Genomic DNA, 17857 nt, shown 5'->3' with positions numbered 1-17857 from the left:
GTTGCTTGATGTCTAATAGTGCAAGTGAGATGAGTAGGTAAAAATCACGGTATTAGTCATTTTCGGAAGTTTTATCGTGCTACCCGTACCACGTGTTGTTTTAAAGGTGAACTTCTTAGTATTTCCGCTAGGGGCGCTATACCCCCGTATGTGGGGATTTAAAGTGTCAAATCAACAGAACTACAACTACGTCCGCAGGGTTATGGCACCGAGTACAAGCTAGCTAAATAAAAACCCCAAATCCAGTCCTCAGAATGACTCCGACGGTGAAAAGGCCATCTTCTCAGGTACTGGAGCTCATTACTATCGGCCTGAAGCACAGCTAGCTTAAACGTTTATTGTTACTGTGTGTATCGAGGACGTCGGTTGTGTAACTGTAGGTTTGTAGCTGTGTAGTAACCTTACCCTTTATTGAAACATGGGGAGCTAAAGCCTTTGTAGCTTCGGAAATGCATATTTTTAGCTAAATGTGACAAATAATAGGGTTTACGGCAAGTTTTAGCTGTGAAAGTGCTTTCCTGCTCGTGTTAGCTGTCAGTCACGGTGTTTGAGGTTAAGGAAATAACGACTAAAAATAAATAAATCAACTAAAGCGTTTAAAATGTGTATGGAAGGCGACCAAAAATATCTTGCTTTATTCATTTATGTTTTTCAAGTGGACACGTTAATGTCATGTCCTTTGTTTTGTAAAGAGTTAACGCGCAAGCGCAGTGCTCCGTGTTATAAGTAAAGGGACAATCCGTAAAACGAGTTGTGTGGAGCGAGAGAAACAGCGACTAGGAGTGAAAAATGCAACAAAAACGAGACAGACACCAAACTAAATGTAAAGGATTGTTTGCAGAACGGCTTCAGAGAAGATGATACAGCCTGCCAGAATGGCTTGGAGACGGAGGAAGAACCTCTGCTCCGAGAGAACCCCAGGCGGTTTGTCATTTTTCCCATCCAGTACCGAGACATCTGGAAGATGTACAAACAGGCCCAGGCCTCTTTCTGGACCGTGGAGGAGGTGGGTACTGTACTTTGAGTGCTTTACTGAGTGATCTTAGGAAGAAAATATTGAATGCAACAATGTCTAACCATCAGGTTTTGACAGTTGCTGCTGCTGCTACTTTCCACTGTGCACATATTGATACCCACACATGAAATGAAGGAACTGAGACAGGTGTGCTTTTGATGGGGTTTTTTTTTTAGGTCGATCTATCCAAAGACTTGGCACACTGGGACCGTTTGAAGGCGGAGGAAAAACACTTCATCTCCCACATCTTAGCCTTCTTTGCTGCCAGCGACGGTATCGTCAATGAGAACCTGGTGAGACTAGTTTGCAGGCCTCTAAAGAAATTTCAAGAATATATATTTTGCATGTAGATTGAGAACAAGCTCATTTGATGCAATGGCAGCTGAACTGCAAAATTAATGAAACTGATATTACTAGAAGCCCTCAAAAATGAAGTCACACATCAAGAATGGCTATCAAAAGATAACCATACTTGATGCGTTAACATAAATGTAGATGGCACTCTGAATTATTTTTTTTTACTTGGTGTGGTTCAAGTGTTTTGTGGGATTGCACGCTTCATCGCAAATGTTTTCAATCTACACAACAGGTGCAGAGGTTCAGCCAGGAGGTGCAGGTCCCTGAAGCGCGATCCTTCTACAGCTTTCAGATCCTCATAGAGACTGTCCACTCAGAGATGTACAGTATGCTCATCAACACTTACATTAGGGACCTGAAGGAGAGGTCAGTTACTCGTGGTGGCTCTATTTTATTTATTTTTTATTTTAGCAAGTCGGAAAACAGTTTTTGTGTCGTGTTTATGTTGTAATGAAAGTATAAATCCTTTACCGGCTTCTGTATGAGTTTCTTTTGTAAACTTTCTGGAGATTTACAACAAACTGTAGCACCTGGGGTTTAAACACAGTAGACCTAAAATTTCAAAGCAGAGTGTGTTGTTTACAGAACAAAAAGAGGAAGTTGAGGAAGTTAATACACAGCCTGTCAGATTTTATTCAGCAAAGTCCAGCAAATCATCATTTACCCAGCTTTATTTTTTCATAATGAATGATAAAACTTGAATCCTATCACATTCTGCTTATAAATATTATTCATGTAGCACCATGAAAACATGCATTAAAGATGCCTTGTAATTAATCTTTGATTGTAAAGTCAGTCTCACCTAGTAAGAATGTTTTACATCTGTTTTAAAAAGTCTTGTTTGGCAGCATTTATTTATTATATTTCAAGACATGTAAGCAGTTCAACAGGAAATGCTTCCAGAATATATTCAGACTGCAGCCTTGTCTCACTGACAGATTAAAAGCTGATAAATAGTTCACTGCATGTTCAGAGAGTCTAAAGACGTAAACGTAGGCAAATGAGTGCTCTCCAGTTTGTGCTTTGAATGAGGAAACTAAATAGTTTGTCAGACAGCTGTGTCAGGCCCAGCAGGAGGGAAAGGGTCAGAGAAAGGCAACTACCTGGTGACTGATCCACTGTTTAAGTTACCTTTATTAGGTGTTCAGAGTTTTCACTGAGCCTGGTTTCTGGAACAGACTCCTGCACCTGTTTGTCACAGGTTAAGTCGAGACCGTTCTGCGGTAACTGCCGTTGTTTTCCCAGCTGCAGCAACTTTGATGTGCCTTCAAACAACAAACGTCACTCATCAACAGACTGTTTACAGATGCTTTTAAGTCTAAACACTCAGCAAACTCCATGAGTCTTGTTGCATTATTTTTACCCTGTTCCTGAGTGTCTTTGATTAAAGACAAACAAAATAAACTATTCCCTACATATTGTTACTACAGTATAATTACACATTAAAAAGTCTTTAGTTCATGTGTTTTCATGTTTGTGTGTTTTAGGGACTATTTGTTTAATGCCATTCAGACCATGCCTTGTGTGAAACGGAAGGCAGACTGGGCCCTCCAGTGGATAAACGACAGCAAATCCACATTTGGTAAGGGAGAAACAAAACTTGACAAAAACACGACAACTGAAAACTAAATATAACATCAAACTGTCCTAGAAGGAACCTCATGTTTGATCACTTAACAGTCATTTTTGACGTTTGTGCCCCAGGGGAGCGGATTGTGGCTTTTGCAGCTGTGGAAGGCATCTTCTTCTCTGGTTCATTTGCTGCTATCTACTGGCTGAAGAAGAGGGGGTTAATGCCTGGCCTTAGCTACTCCAACGAGCTCATTAGCAGGGACGAGGTGAGACTAATTCACGCACAAAAATATGTGTTCTGATGTGTTGAAAGTATCCCTGAGTTGTGAGCGAATCAGACATACTTGTGGGTAAGAGAAGCAGCTCATATTTAAAATGGAGGTGTGGCATCTATGTAATTACTCCTTTCCAAATGACAGCGTAGCACAGAGTGTTTTCCATCTAGATTTGTCTGTTGTCAGTCTTATGTGACTAAATGAGTAGATGCACATAATGACCATAAGTTTGAACTGCTGTGGAAAACTTTCAGAAATAGAAACAGTATGTCTGCCCTTACCTGCATTGTCATGCTTATAACTGGTATGACTCCTTAACTTTGTGCAGCAGCCTCAGCGGCCAAATTCATAAGAGCTGTATAATTCATATATGCTGTAAAGACAACATTGGTCTTTAAAAATAAGTCAAATGATAAGAATAAACATGAAAGATTAAACAGCAATCATAAACACCAATATACTGTCAAAGCTGGCAGCAGAGTCATGACTGCACATTCACCTCGCTCTTTGGAAAATGCCCTCAGACAGATATTTCCCTGTTATAGCAAACACTGTACAACAGCAGCTCTGCACTGGCTGTTTTGAGAGTCAGATTTTCAAAATATCTTATTGTTATAAAAAATCAAGAGCCTCATACCAACTAACTAGTTAATATAACAAGTTTTTGGTCATTTATGCTGACTGTATGGTGGCAGACTCTGAAAACACTGCTTTTACATCTTGCTGACACCCAGTTTTCTTTCACTCAGCATTCACTGTGTTGAAACTAATCATCACCCTATTAATTAACAATTACAAAATAGTAGTTGTTGGACATGCAGTTCTCTTACAATTCACCAGGGGGTGCTGTATCAACCATGACCATCATTGTTCTTCCTTGAGATCAAGCTGATGTAATAAATGCTGTTGTGTAAACACAAGTCTCCTAAAATAAACCTGGGACTAAGTACACCATAAATACACATTTTTTTTCGGATCAGCTGTTCTGACATGTTTTTTTGTTCGTTGCTAGGGTCTGCATTGCAACTTTGCCTGCCTGCTGTACAGCTACCTGGTGAAAAAGCCATCAGAGGAGAGAGTCAGAGACATCATCACCAAAGCTGTTAGCATCGAACAGGTCAGCTAATGCTACACATTACATACATTATATGCTTGCTTATTAAATGCTATTCACCTCATATTCCTGTTCATTTTGTCTGCACTAACTCACATTGCAGTGGATCAGTTGTAGCTTTACAGCAGGGGTGGGGGAACTCCAGGCCTCAAGGGCCGGTGTCCTGTAGGTTTTAAATGTGTCCAACACAGCTGATTGAAATGGCTAAATTACCTTCTTAGCATGTCTTGCAGTTCTCAGGAGGCCTGGTAATGAGCTAATCATTTGATTCAGGTGTGTTGATCCAGGGTGATATCTAAAACCTGCAGGACACCGGCCCTTGAGGCCTGGAGTTTCCCACCGCTGCTTTACAGCATGACATTCTGAAGCAATAAAATCTTAATAGGTCGTACCAGTGCTATAACTCACTAATCGTTATTATTCATATACAGGAGTTTCTCACAGAGGCCCTGCCAGTAGATCTCATAGGAATCAACAGTTGCCTCATGAAGCAGTACATCGAGTTTGTGGCTGACCGGCTTCTCACTGATCTTGGACTGACCAAGGTAATGCTAATAATCATTCGTTCAAAACCCTCTGCACACCAGAATGGGTGAAATTAAACCTATTTTTGTCTTTTTTCCTCATTTTTCTTAAATCCAAGGTTTACCAAGCTGAAAATCCATTTGACTTCATGGAGTCTATCTCACTCGAGGGGAAAACCAACTTCTTTGAGAAACGGGTGGCGGAGTATCAAAGATTCGGAGTCATGTCGAGCATGATGGACGGTGAATTCACACTAGACGCAGACTTCTAAAAACTGACATGGCATGTTACTGTAAATTTGTTACATTCGGTCAACCTATTTATTTATTTCCATACGGTTATTATACAACAGAGGTTTTCAAGTCTTACTGTAATACTGATACAGTGCTACGAAGTGAAGGCTGTACTCTTTTTTTTGTTATTGTTTTTTGAGATGTTTTTTTTGTTTTGTATTAGAGATGGAGAATTATTTAGCAACCAGTACAGTTTACAAGTAGAATGGGTGAGCATCAACATTTTGCCATCATGACAAAATAATGAGGGAGGTGACATAAATAGTATTTCTTTCCTCACTGAGCATTTTGGATAATAAAAACACAGAATATATTTTTACTTTTCTGCTTCGTGTTGCTTGTTTCTATGGCAAATTGCTTTAATATTTTCTAACTTTTAGAATACAATAAAAAATGTTTTGCCAAATATGTGTAGGTGTTGTAAATGAATGCAAGAGGTAAATGTTTGTACAGCTGAGAACCAACAACAGCCTTATTCTCAAATGTAGGTGACAGGAAATAAATGTGATGTGGGTCATTTTATGATTGGTGGACAATGTGGGCTTCAAAAATTGTAAATAGTCAAAAAAGGACTCTTTATTTTCTAAATTTCTTTTATGCATGTAAGAAGAACAAATAATAAACCATCCAAAAAAAAATTATTTCAGCTCAGGCATCAAAGCTACACTTTTTATGCAATACTTTGGTTGCTGTATGCTGTGACATGAAAAAGTGGACTTTATAAATATTGTTTTAGAAATTATTAACCTTTAATTTAAAGATAATCACCCTCATACTAAATATTCATACAGTTTCATTCATTTAAACAACTTTCAGACCTTTTTTTGTAATTTTAGTATTTATCTTTGAGTGTTTGTTGAATACATTTTTTTGTACACTTTTCAGAAAAGAATTGAAACTATGCTACAAAGGCAATAGATTACTCCCTTGTGAGCTAAGAAAAACATTTATGGTTATTTTATTCAAATTATAAAGCACCAGGGTTAATATTAACCAGGGTTAATATTAGAGTAACAGTGTTGCACAAGATAACATGGATGAATGGATTTTTTAATTCACAGATTATGACATAAGTCTAACACAAAAAAAATACTCAGGACCACGGATATATTGTTTAATAATATTCGGTATGTTGTTAACATGTTTCTACAGTAATGTTTTATATGTGCACTCACGGGATTTCGAGCAGCTGGGTTGCAAATCAGTGCTAATATTAGTGTTCTCTCAGAAATAAAACGTGAGCTGTGTAATGTAATAACGCATGAAAGTGAAGGGTAAATGCAGTTAAATGAAATAAAAGAAATAAATTTCAAAAAATTAATTTGTTGTCTTTTTGTAATGTGGGTTAAACTGGTTAGAGTGACACAATCTAGACATAAAGATCGGATAAACACAAAATTTGTCAAAGATTTAGTGTTTTTGGAGTTAACACCTGACTGGATTTTGTCACTTCTTTTTCGTCTCACTGTTTTATCTCTTTCTTTTAAGGCTTAACAATTACAAGAGTCTATCAACACAAAGCAGAAAAAATGGGTTGTAACTGATTTTAGTTGTTATATTTTTAAGTTGTTATTTTGTATTTTTAAATAATAGTTTGGAACCACTTTTTCAACAACTAGGTGTACATTTAACCTCAGGACAGGTGTCATTTATATAGCATATGTGTTTTAGTATTTTGTGCATGGGTAATTTTCAAATTCATGGGTAAGACAGAAAAGCTCCTGTTCTTACAGAGCGGCTCGTGTAAGTGCATGATGCTGTCCTGGACAAACCTGTGAGTGTGAGCTTTTTAATATTGAGCAGATGTAGTATTGATATGCTGCTGTTTGTAACCTTGATGTTAACAGTCAGATTAGATTAGCCACTCCTCCGTTAGCACGGGCGCTGGAAATGATAGCTACAGCTAGTGTATGCGCAATTTTGAAAGATGGCTGGAGACTTGCGAGGTCTTGCGCTGGAGAAAGCCGAGCTGCTTTCCAGCCACTTGAAGGAGCTGCTGTCTTCGGGACAAGGATATGTTCGGGCTCGATTCGGGGTTGACTTGGGTCTGAAGCCCGAGCTGTACCCGACGTGGGTCATCTTGTCCACGGCCGCGGCGGGTCTTCTGCTGCTGATCAGTCTGTCGTGGGCCGCTGTTTGCGGCGGGCTGCTCGCCGGGAAAAAGCGAGGATCCCCGGTCACACACGGCAGCAGCAGAAGCAGCAGCAGCAGCGGCGGCGGTGAGCCCCTCAAGGCCGGTTTCGCTAAAACTGCCAAACCAGAAGAGCAGAAGAAGAAGAACAAAAAGAAAACGGTAGAAAAGGTACCGCAGGCAGCCTTTATCGAGCCGTCTAATCACAGCGAGTCAGTCACAACACGCGCGGGTGTTCATTTAACTCCTTAACCTAAGTGCTCCCTCTGCAAAACAGTTCAGTTAGACACTTATTTTATTATTTTATTAACAAAAGCGGTTAAGTTTGGCGTTAGCTAGCCAGCTAGCTACCTGGCATGTATGAATTGACGGTCGTATAGCTCGTCGTATACTTTGTTTACACAGCACAAATTAGGCCATCTAGCGACAATTCCACGACCCACTTACAAGTGACAAAAATAAACCCGTAATCTAACTGCATATGGATGAAGGTAGGGTGTTTTATTAAGAAAGGGAAGGTGTTATCGGTGTTTGCAACCACCTGATACTCCTGTTTAGCTAGCTAGTTTATACGTCATCGTTAGCCACCTGAAGCTTCAACTTTCGCTTTGATGAGTGAAAATGGTTTTAAAGACGTCCGCAACCCAGGCGCGCTTCTTTGAAGCTCGTATTTAGAAAGCGATAATCTGTTTAACCTGTTAAATATAACTTTTAAAACAAGCTAACAGACAATAAGTGTGTTATTAACCAGTCATATAAGGCTTAATAATTTAGTGTTGACGCAAAAACTGTCGTTTTTATTTTAAGTAAGTTGATATTTTCTTTAGCACTCCCTGTTTTTCTGGGTTGTCATGCTGTATGTTTCTTATCTGTGTCTTTTCACCCCTCCAGAAGTCTCAGTCCAATGGGCAGCCAGTGACTGTGGCTCAAGAGGAAGTTAAAGTGGCTGAGGCAGTTTCTAAGCTGCCAGCACAGATCAAAACTGAGAAGGTATGATCAAAATTAAGGAAATGTGAAACCAGTGGTGGGCAGAGTAGGCGCAGCATTTCCCTGAATTCCTCAGTTTTGTTGATGTTTTGCAAGATAGTTTTATTACTGGTGACATACTGCTAAAACTCCACTTCTGTGCAGTGAAAAAATACATTTGGAGACTACTGTTGGGATGATAAATAATAAAAGACATTAAGTGCAGTAAAGTTGTTATTATGAGGTAACTTGATTGTTCTTTTATTTCTGTCCACAGAAACCGGAGGTGCAAGCCCCGGTGCAGGTGAAGAAGAACAAGAAGAAGAACAAGACAGATGTGAAACCAGTTCAGCTTTTGTCTTCAAACGATGGGAAGGAACCTGATGACGGTACAGCTCAACCGTTGAGGCGGAAATGTCACAATAGCTTCTCATTTTCAAAGGACATTTTAATATTATGCAGAATGTGCTTCTCATGCATGTCCTGTCATTCTGATTGCAGCCAGACTCTTTAAAATATAGTAATGAGCAAATATCCTTCATAGTCCGATATATACCACATTCCCTTAGAATGTCATGTTATTTTTGGGGTGCATGTATGTGTGTGTCATCCAGGTGTGTGGGAGACAAAAGTCAGTAACCGAGAAAAGAGGCAGCAGCGCAGGAAGGAAAAGGGTCCTGAGGACTCTGGCGGTTCAGGAAGTGTGGAAGCATCAAAAACGCACGTGGAGGCAACTGTACCAGCAGCAGTTAACAAGAGGAACAGAGGAAACCATGGTATTCATGTAGAAGGAATTCACTATGTTTAAATATAGGCACCACCCACTCTTTTAGCTACACCTGTTGAGATGCTCATTAACACAAGTATCTAATGAGCCAGTCACATTGCAGCAACTAAGTGCATTAAGGCAAATGTATTTTATTCTAAAATGACAGAAGAAGGTAGCATATTCAGTATGCAATTTTGATATATAGTCTACCCGCATTATCACACAGTATTATGTGGTAATAACCCTGTTTCCAACCCTGTTTCAGAGTCTTTTCATTCAAGAACCACTGGAAAGGGAGATACAGCCAGTGAAGCCGTTAAAGACAAAGGTAAACCATTTTTTTATGAGGCTCTCTTAAACGTGAACTTATTCAGAGTTTTAAGGTATCACAGAGGTGATTTTCAAGCTGCTCAGTCCAGTGAAATTTCAATATTGCTCGTAAGTGTTGTTTTCTTGTCAGTGAACTGGTCTGAACTCCCCTCCTGTGACATATTTTGAACAAAACTGTTACTGAGGGACTCTGATGGTCTTTCCTGTTTGCATGTTCCCTCAGTTTCCTCCAGCTGGAGGAAGGAACCTTCGGTCAATGGTGGAGGCTGGAATGATATGTCCTTGAAGATCCCAGGTCAGATGAGCTCTATGGAGGGGAACAAATGGAGTGCTATCTCAGCAGCTACACATTACAGGGCCCAGCCAGAACCCCAGCCGTGGGCTCAGGAGTCACAAGGTACCATCTAGATCTGAGTAAACCTTTTTACACCACAAATGTAGATATTAATAGTTTGTATGACATAAGAGATTCTAGAGTGAACATACTGGAGGAGATTTCTCTCTACACGAAACATTAGAGCTGATAATGAAATGAAATGACCTTTGCCCCTTTTCCACTAGTGCAGATTCTGGTGGTCAATCTAGCATCAGTTTCAGCAGAAGAGAGAATAAAACCAGGTCGAAAAGCTGGCGCAGGCATAGCAGTTTAAACTCAGTGGCTGTGAGAGACCCTACTGCAAGAAACTCATCAATAATTGGCAGATGTAGCCCACAAATCCTCTAAATTCTATGTAAAGATCATTTCTTAATGCTTTCCAAGTGTGGGCTAGTTCTCAGAAGACACTGAGACAGAACTGGCTCTGTCACAGCACTGGCACCACTGACATAAGGTCAGGGTGTAGTGAAAATAAAGACAGTCTGTTAATGAAATTATAACCTGAGCTAACATTTAGTAAGCAGCTATGACAGCAGGTTAAATCTTTGAAAATTTAAACTTGAGTTAACTGCTGCCTCAACAAGGGCAGCCCAAGTAATAACCCGGCTTGTCCTGGTGGATTATTGTCAGACAAACCTTGTGGATGTCAAGCTCACTGTAAGCCTGCCAAGGTAAACACAGTGCATTTATCATGAAACTGAGCAGGATGTTTGGTAAAACTAGAGTAGACCTTTCTTTGTGTATAATGTGATTTTGATTTATTTAGTTATTTTATCTCCAGGAGACTGGATTTCATGCTGTGAGGTGTTCAAGAAAACGTGCCAGTGGAAAAAAGACAAGATACTCCAGCCTCATATTAGAAACCATGCTGTTAACGTTTAATCTCCGCTGCAGTTTGTTTGCATTCCACCAGCATAACCTGTCTTTCTGTGTGCTGTCAGCAACAGCGTGGAGTGGCATTGATGGCCGGATAAAGCCTGACCTCAGCCCAGTGTCCTTCTCCATGCTGGGACTAAACACCACAGGTTTGTCACCCAGTCACACACCAGACCTTTCAGCTGTGTCCACACTGGAAGCGAGTCGGTGACACTCGGGAAAATAAGTGCTGCTGCCAGCACAGAGTGGGCGGGACCCAGGATAAGGCTTGCAAATGACGGAACTGAAGTGACTAACAATAAAAGCTCGTGATGCCGTTGATTGGCATGTGACCCGGCAGTAAATACATTACAGGGTTACCAAGGCAACTAGATACAGAAATGTCTGCAAGCAACCAGCCATCGGCTTCAAGGCGATTAATCGCCTCCAGTGTGGATGCTTATTGATTGATTGATAATTGATGAATTATAATTGAATTAATGAGTCTACGTCCCTCATTAAAATAAATAAATTAACAAATAACCTTCTGTCTCATACAGATTCAATTTCAAATTCAGTGGATCTGCAGTGGGCAAGCCGCCCTAAGGTTAATGATGAATGGTCAGGATTCAGTAAGTAGCTATGCATCAAATCCTCCTAAAAAGATTCTTCAGGTTTTTACCATCTAACTATCTTCCATCTGTATTGTTTGATTTGATTTTTTAGATGGGATGGCAGCAGCAGATCCCAGCTCTGACTGGAATGCCCCAGTGGAGCATTGGGGAAACTATGAAGAGCCCCCCGTGTTGGTGACACCAGCTCCTGTGCAGAAAGAACAGCCTGTCCCCAATAAGGTTTTTGTTTTGTTTTGTTTTGTTTTAATTCTGGCTTCTTACTGTATTGTTTCTATTATAGGCTTCACATAAATTGATCTGCATGTCTTATTGTTGCGTCAGGTGTTGGAGGATGAGAGGGACACAGAGGATCCGTCCGGCGGAGAAGCCAAATCGAAAAAGAAGAGGAAAAAGAAGAAGAAAACAGAAGAGGAGGCTGCATCTGACGCTCAGGTAATAAACCAAACCAAGCTGATAAAATCAGGTCTTCAAGTGAATATTTAACCTGTTGTAATATAATCATTTCTTGGGTTGTAGACGGTGAGCACGGCGCACGTAGTCAACACAATACCCAAACCCCAAGAGCTTCCTGCACTGCCCTCCAAAAAGCAGAATGCCAGCATATCCTCCACTCAGAGTAGGTTTCAACATCTCTGACTCCAAATCTGTGTTCACTGTGTTGTAATCATTTCTAAGAGCGGCTTGTTTAGGTTTCATTTAAACACAAGTCACTACCTGTGGGTATATACCCAAGGTCATTATTTCATAGTTTTCACGTGACACGCCCACCTGGCGAGCAAAAGCAGTACTGCGGTCCTTTGCCCTCCAGCCATCCATTGAACATCTTTCAGTTTCACTTAGCTAAAATCCCAGAGAGTTGCTGTTCTATCGGATGCACTAATCAGTACTTCTTTACAGCTGCCAGAAGGGCGGCACCAACTTGTCAACACACCTCTCCTAACCCTGCCTTACAGGCCAACCCTGCTTTCCCACAGCAACCCAGGCTGACAGTGGCAGCTCATTTAAACTTTAGGAGAGATTTAGCTTACATTGGAAAGACACTTGGTCAACTTTACTACAATGACACGTCGTTAATGTGACAAATTAATAATACTGAAATTTTTCTGGCCCAACACTGTAAAAGTCCCAAGTTAAGAAAATGTAAGTTTTAACTTTGGTTGACTTTTTTTGAAGAAAAAAATCTAAGACCGTTTCTGTTTTACTCTGTCCAGCTCTTCTTGTAATTACAGTAGGGTTATTTTAGCAGCCTGTGCAGCCTTTTTCTTTGTCTCTACATTAATGAATGTACTCACACAGGAAACATGCAGACCAGCTGAGTGTATTGTTAGTCATCCCACATGATGCTGTTCAGTCAATCAGATCATTTATTCAGAGCACGTGGGAAAACCGAATAATACACATTGTTGAAACACTGTTGAATTTACTTTTGTTTGAGGAAATGTTCTGTTACTGGATGCCCTTAAATTTCAATTGAAAAACTTTTTTTTTTCCTTTCATCTCCGTGCAGAGAGGTCAGAGCAGATTGCGGAGCCTCCGAAGTTCTCCCAGAAGAAAAAGGTCCGAAGGGAGACATGAATTCACCTCACAGGTCCAGACAAAGCATATGCAAATGATTGTTAAACGTGTCACATGCAATAATTACCAGGTACACAGTTCAGAGATCAGTTTCACAAACAAAAAAGTAAACAGGTGGAAGGTATCACCTGCTTGGCGAAATTCAGAGATGAAATGTAGTCCTATGGACTGAAAACTTAACTAATTTGCACTATTTGCTATACTGCAAACAGAGTGGAGTTTGGGGTGAGGTGGGCTTTTAGGGGAGGTACATATTTAATGACAGCAAAGGTGTTTTGTTTTGAGATTTTATTTGCCCCCTCTGAGAGTGTATGTAATTGTTAACCCCAAAAAATAAAACGGGTTTTAAATTTTTATTTCTTTTGTGATTTTTTTTTTTCCTTTTCTGTTTTTTACCAGAACACCACACTTTTGGTTCCACACAGTGTTGCACTTTGTTTTGATTGCTGTGCAGCAGCCCCCTATGAGTTATTGAAAGGTTATGGAGCAAAGAAATATACCTATCTCACTCACATGCCCATATGTACACTGACAGATTAAGATACTCCTGCTCTTTATACTGGGTTTGATGTGACATCCGTCATTAAGAGCTGTAAGGGTGTTCAGGTGACTACTACCATTAGACACATTGATTGGTACTGATGGGTGCTACAGGACAGTGATGTAGCTGCAAAATGATATAGGCACTTGGCAACTTTGCTTTTATATAGGAATACAACCAGGTGAAAACCAGCCTAGTCAAGTCCTATACTGGAAAGAGTTGTGTCATCGCCATCAGTGCAGACTGACTTGGATTAATTGCAACATCATTCTAAAACCTTCAGCAATCTGTCTGAGAATAATGATGTTTGTTTGAAGACACATTTGCGAATGAAAGTGGTCGCCCAGAGGCTGAGGGTGTTCCATGCTCAACTTCTGGGCGACCAGTTGGTCACCACAACTACTTGCAGTCGTTACCAACATAAATATTAAATAAATCCAATCACCAGGCAATCCTAAAAAGAGGCTGCTGTCCTGTTTTTTACTCTTGCGTGACTGAACCACAACTCACGGCTCTGTCAGCATACATATGGCATGTGAGTATTGTTTTGAGATAGGTTTGTGTATTCTTTTGTCTAATATTTCTGTCATTTGAGTGAAAACACTCTGCTGTAGGGTGTGTAGTTTGTGCTTTTAATGACTGAATGAGTGGCAGCTGTGGTCAATGTTAGTTACACTGGTGTGAAAGGCATCTTAGCCATAGAAGCACAGCCATTACTGTCCAACTCCTAACTACACCTGTCTAACTGTATGCACAAAACCCAGCTTTGCTGCAAATAAATGAAAACACTTCTGTCTGAGCTTCAGGGTGTCAGAAGGGAAATGTTGGGAGGCTGAAAGTTAGTAAATGATATGATATATATTCTTTTTGAATGACAGATTAGATTTTTGATATTAAACAACTGATTCTGGATCCCCATTGGAGACTTAACTGTATATCCAGGCTGCAGTAACTGATATGAACCACCGGGAGGCACCGTATTGTGAAGTTACTAGTGGGATTAAACTATACTGCAGTAGGACTACAAATGTGTAATCCCTGTACTTTTATAAACAATATCGCCCTGAGTATGTCTGTCTTTTATCTGGCTGGATTGTATTTAGATTTTTTTCCATACCTAACGATCACTTCTGAACTCTTGTGATTTTTTTTTAAACATTTCTTCCACTTTTGTGCTAGAAAAAGCCATGCCATATGTACAGATTGTAAGGGCTTTTTCCAGTTCTGTAATTGCACTGTGCAAAAGGCTGTATTTGGTTCCTTTTGATTTTGAAGAAATGTTTTTATCATCTTTTGCATATTGTGAACTATTTTAATCTTTTTAGTTTGGACCTTTGTTCCAAGATGTGTGATGGGCTAAATGTTTTTGACCTAAACTGAGAATGAGGATATACTTAGAGATATGACGTGGAGCAGCTTTAACTCCACATCTATTTGATTTTAAACAAGACACACACACATACATACACTCACAGAATTACAGACATATATAAAAGGAATTTAATTCCATTGCCTTAACTTGTAGTTGTATAGAAAGTGCGTTGGAGTCCTTTTTATAGTTTCCATCCAGTTGCAAGTTTTGATGTCAGAATTGATTTAATTTTGCATGACTTTGATAATAGAATGAGATAAAGTGATCAAACTTTTGCTTTAAATGTTAGTACTTGGTCCACTCTTAGTACCACTCAGTATCTATACTGTAATAGCTTTCTGTATGGAGACGAATTGCAGCTTTCATGTGGGCATCCAGTTTAAGGGGACATTACCATGTTTTTGTGAGATGTAGTGCATCAAGGCGTCGATCAGCTGATGGTGATAGTTGTTGGTAGACCTGGTAGATTGCAGAGGATAAAGTGATATGTCACTGTGGTTTCAGGTGCCCTTTTGTTAAATTTTTACTGATGAATATGATGATGACTCAATCAACGTATTTATATACTTGTCTCTAGGAAATGTTTTTTTGTGAAGGGTTTTGTTTAATGAGGAGATAAAAATGAAATTTCTATGTTTGTTTGGTAAAGATGAAAATTAAATGAGAAGTGCTTGTATCACATTGTCATGGAAATGTTTTTTTCCCTTCCCTTCATATCGTGAAGAAGGTTTTTGGTGTTATTAACTCTTTTAAAAAGATTCTCCTAACATGAGATTCTCATGTGAAGTGTATTGTTGATTTGATCGATTACCTGTGCCTTAAACAGCTGCTTTGCCACTTTTCTTTAATATGTAAAAATTAACCAAATGCGAAAACATACCATCCCTGGCCACTTTATTAGGTACACCTGTTTAACTCCTCATTAACACTATCTGATCAACTAGTCACATGGCGGTAACTCATTTACACATGTTGGAATGGTCAAGATGAGATGTCAAAGTTCAAAATGAGTATCAGAATGGGGAAGAAAGGTGACTTTGAACGTGACATGGTTGGTGGTGCCAACCATGTCACGTCAGAATATTTCAAATACTGCTCATCAACAAAGATTTTCCCAAACAACTATTCTAGGGTTTACAGAAGATGGTTAAAAAAAAGAGAAAATATTCAGTTAGCAGGCCAGAGAAAGACAGGCTCAAATAACCACATTATGACCAAGGTATGCAGAAGAGCTTCGCCTCAAATCTGCAGCCACTGCTATCATGTCAATAGGGAGCAAAATATCTGTGCAATGTTTCCAGCACCTTGTTGAATCTATGCAATAAAGAATTAAGACTGTACAGGAGACAAAAGAGGGTCGCACCCAGGACTACCAAGGTGCACCTATTGAAGTGACCAGTGAGTGTATGGCATCATGAAAGAAGTCTATTGTATGATTCCATAAAACAGTTTGCATGGTTACCAGGAGGCTTGCCTTAAATTTATCTTCCACATTTAGCCGGGATAGCTGTTTATGCTTCTTGTAAACATTTGTACAGCAAGAATAATGAAGAGCTGGCTGCTCTGTTCAATGCAATTTCAGGGTTTTATTTTGGAGGGGGTTTTAAGATGTTTTTTAAAAAGCACTTGACCAGATGATCAGCCAGTAGCATGCTCCAGATCTGATATATATATATGAACTATATAGTATTATTAATTTGCAGCCTTTTAGTAATGCCTTGCAAGTCCAACACATAAATTTTCCTTACTACTAATTTAGGTGATGCATATGTTGCATCATCAACATGCGTACTTTTTTGACAATATCTTCAAAATACTTTTCAAAAAATTGAAAATAAAAGTAGCCCTTAACTACTGCCTTGTGGAACACCGCAAGCTTTCTTTTATAAAAACTGCCTTTAAAAAGCACTCACTCTGCCAGAGAGCTAAACTTTTATCCAAGTGCAGACTTTGAGAAATGTCATATTTGACATTAGCAGTTAATAGTTTATATACTGCTATATGTAGCCTATACAGATGGTGGTCAGTGACACTGAAACATAGAAATAGTATTACTAATAGTGCCATGTTAACCATCAAGTATGGAATGGCTAAATCAATAAGTAATGTTCAATGGTACCATTACTCTGTTTACTGTTGTTAACAGTTGTTAACAGTTCCCTGTTATTCGTATTTTCTTTCTAATGTAGTTTGTTTGCTGTCAAAGTAATCCCAATTCTGGGATGATTAAAGTGAGGACTCACTGCTTGCTACAGTACAAATCTGTGTCACTAGTCAGGACTCTGTCAGACCCTGGCTACAGTGACCCTCTTGCGGCCAAAACACTGCATCCGTCAATGTGGTTAGGCAGTCGCGTGGCACGCTCACAGAGCCTGACCTCCTTCGCTTCATCTCTCTCCATCCTTTATCTCTCAGTTCATTTAGGATTTGCCGGCTTTTAATCTCTCACAATCTCTGGCTCACTGTCCATTCGCATTCACTTCAGTGGACCATCATGGTTTTTCCCCATTCTTCCCTTTTTTGGGGGGATTGTTGTGGGGGTTTTTTCTTTTTTGTGTGTGTGTATGAGAGGCAGATGTATTAATAGAGAAGGTCACTCTGTAATGGATGGTACTGTGGTTGCTAAAAGCCTTGCTATGAAAAGCATTTGCTAATGCTGCTTTAAAAAAAATCTATCTCTGTGTCTGAAATGCAGAGGTCTGATTCAGCTACAAACTGAAACAAGAACATAGCAACTTGCTCATCTATTCTAAAAAAGAATAGACAGTTGGACCGTTCCTTTGTATAATAAAACTTCCGACACACTCACAATTAATATGGAAAATCTATTCAGCCTGGAAAATGGGACCATGACTTTGAGATTTTGTCTTATTCCAGCATGTCTGATCGGTGTTAAGTCATGGCAGCAGAAGAGGAAAATCCCCTAATGTGCCGATGATGCTGTCCACCCACTGGAGCTTAGCAGAGCTGTGGTCACTGGCCCATCTGTCAGGCTTGGTCTGTGATGTTTGCACAGACAGAGACAAAATGGCACAAAATTAACTGGAGTTTCATGCTCTTAACATTACAAAAAGCACATCAATCTATAGGTTTTTGAGGCTTTTGTTTAAGCAAGAAAAAAATGGTGCAATGAAATTATCTCTTTTGGTTTCAGTG

At 39.6% G+C, this 17857-nt stretch overlaps 1 protein-coding gene across 4 annotated transcripts; it reads left to right on the top strand.

Annotated features, from left to right (window-relative positions):
• The first annotated feature begins 131 nt into the window (after nucleotides 1-131).
• Nucleotides 132-15377, top strand: mtdha (metadherin a). Of its 4 annotated transcripts, none has more exons than XM_005917522.3 (12): nucleotides 6959-7453; nucleotides 8174-8272; nucleotides 8526-8637; nucleotides 8863-9024; nucleotides 9283-9345; nucleotides 9571-9744; nucleotides 10671-10748; nucleotides 11139-11210; nucleotides 11305-11432; nucleotides 11535-11645; nucleotides 11730-11829; nucleotides 12721-15377. In XM_005917522.3, exons 1-12 carry the CDS (start codon nucleotides 7079-7081, stop codon nucleotides 12786-12788), a joined length of 1542 nt encoding a protein of 513 aa, XP_005917584.1. In that variant the 5' UTR covers nucleotides 6959-7078; the 3' UTR covers nucleotides 12789-15377. The 4 variants fall into 4 exon arrangements, 3 of the variants coding, with proteins under 3 accessions (XP_005917584.1, XP_005917583.1, XP_042074846.1); XM_005917521.3 differs by having other exon boundaries at nucleotides 6962-7453; nucleotides 10665-10748; XM_042218912.1 differs by lacking the exon at nucleotides 6959-7453 and adding an exon at nucleotides 7481-7773 and having other exon boundaries at nucleotides 10665-10748.
• Nucleotides 15378-17857: the final 2480 nt, after the last annotated feature.

This window comes from Haplochromis burtoni, unplaced genomic scaffold, assembly GCF_018398535.1.
Source record: "Haplochromis burtoni strain Fernald_Lab_line unplaced genomic scaffold, NCSU_Asbu1 Contig_25, whole genome shotgun sequence".
In the NCBI taxonomy this organism is placed as follows: domain Eukaryota; kingdom Metazoa; phylum Chordata; class Actinopteri; order Cichliformes; family Cichlidae; genus Haplochromis; species Haplochromis burtoni.
Note: the sequence above shows the minus strand (reverse complement) of the source record. Positions and strands in the feature narration are given on the sequence as shown.

Bases quoted from the DNA above. Each gene is read 5' to 3' on its own strand.
- mtdha (XM_005917521.3), top strand. From the start codon at position 7,079: ATGGCTGGAGACTTGCGAGGTCTTGCGCTGGAGAAAGCCGAGCTGCTT. The intron at 8,638-8,862 runs GTACAGCTCAAC...TGTGTCATCCAG, and splicing joins TGGGAAGGAACCTGATGACG to GTGTGTGGGAGACAAAAGTC. The intron at 10,749-11,138 runs GTTTGTCACCCA...TGTCTCATACAG, and splicing joins GCTGGGACTAAACACCACAG to ATTCAATTTCAAATTCAGTG.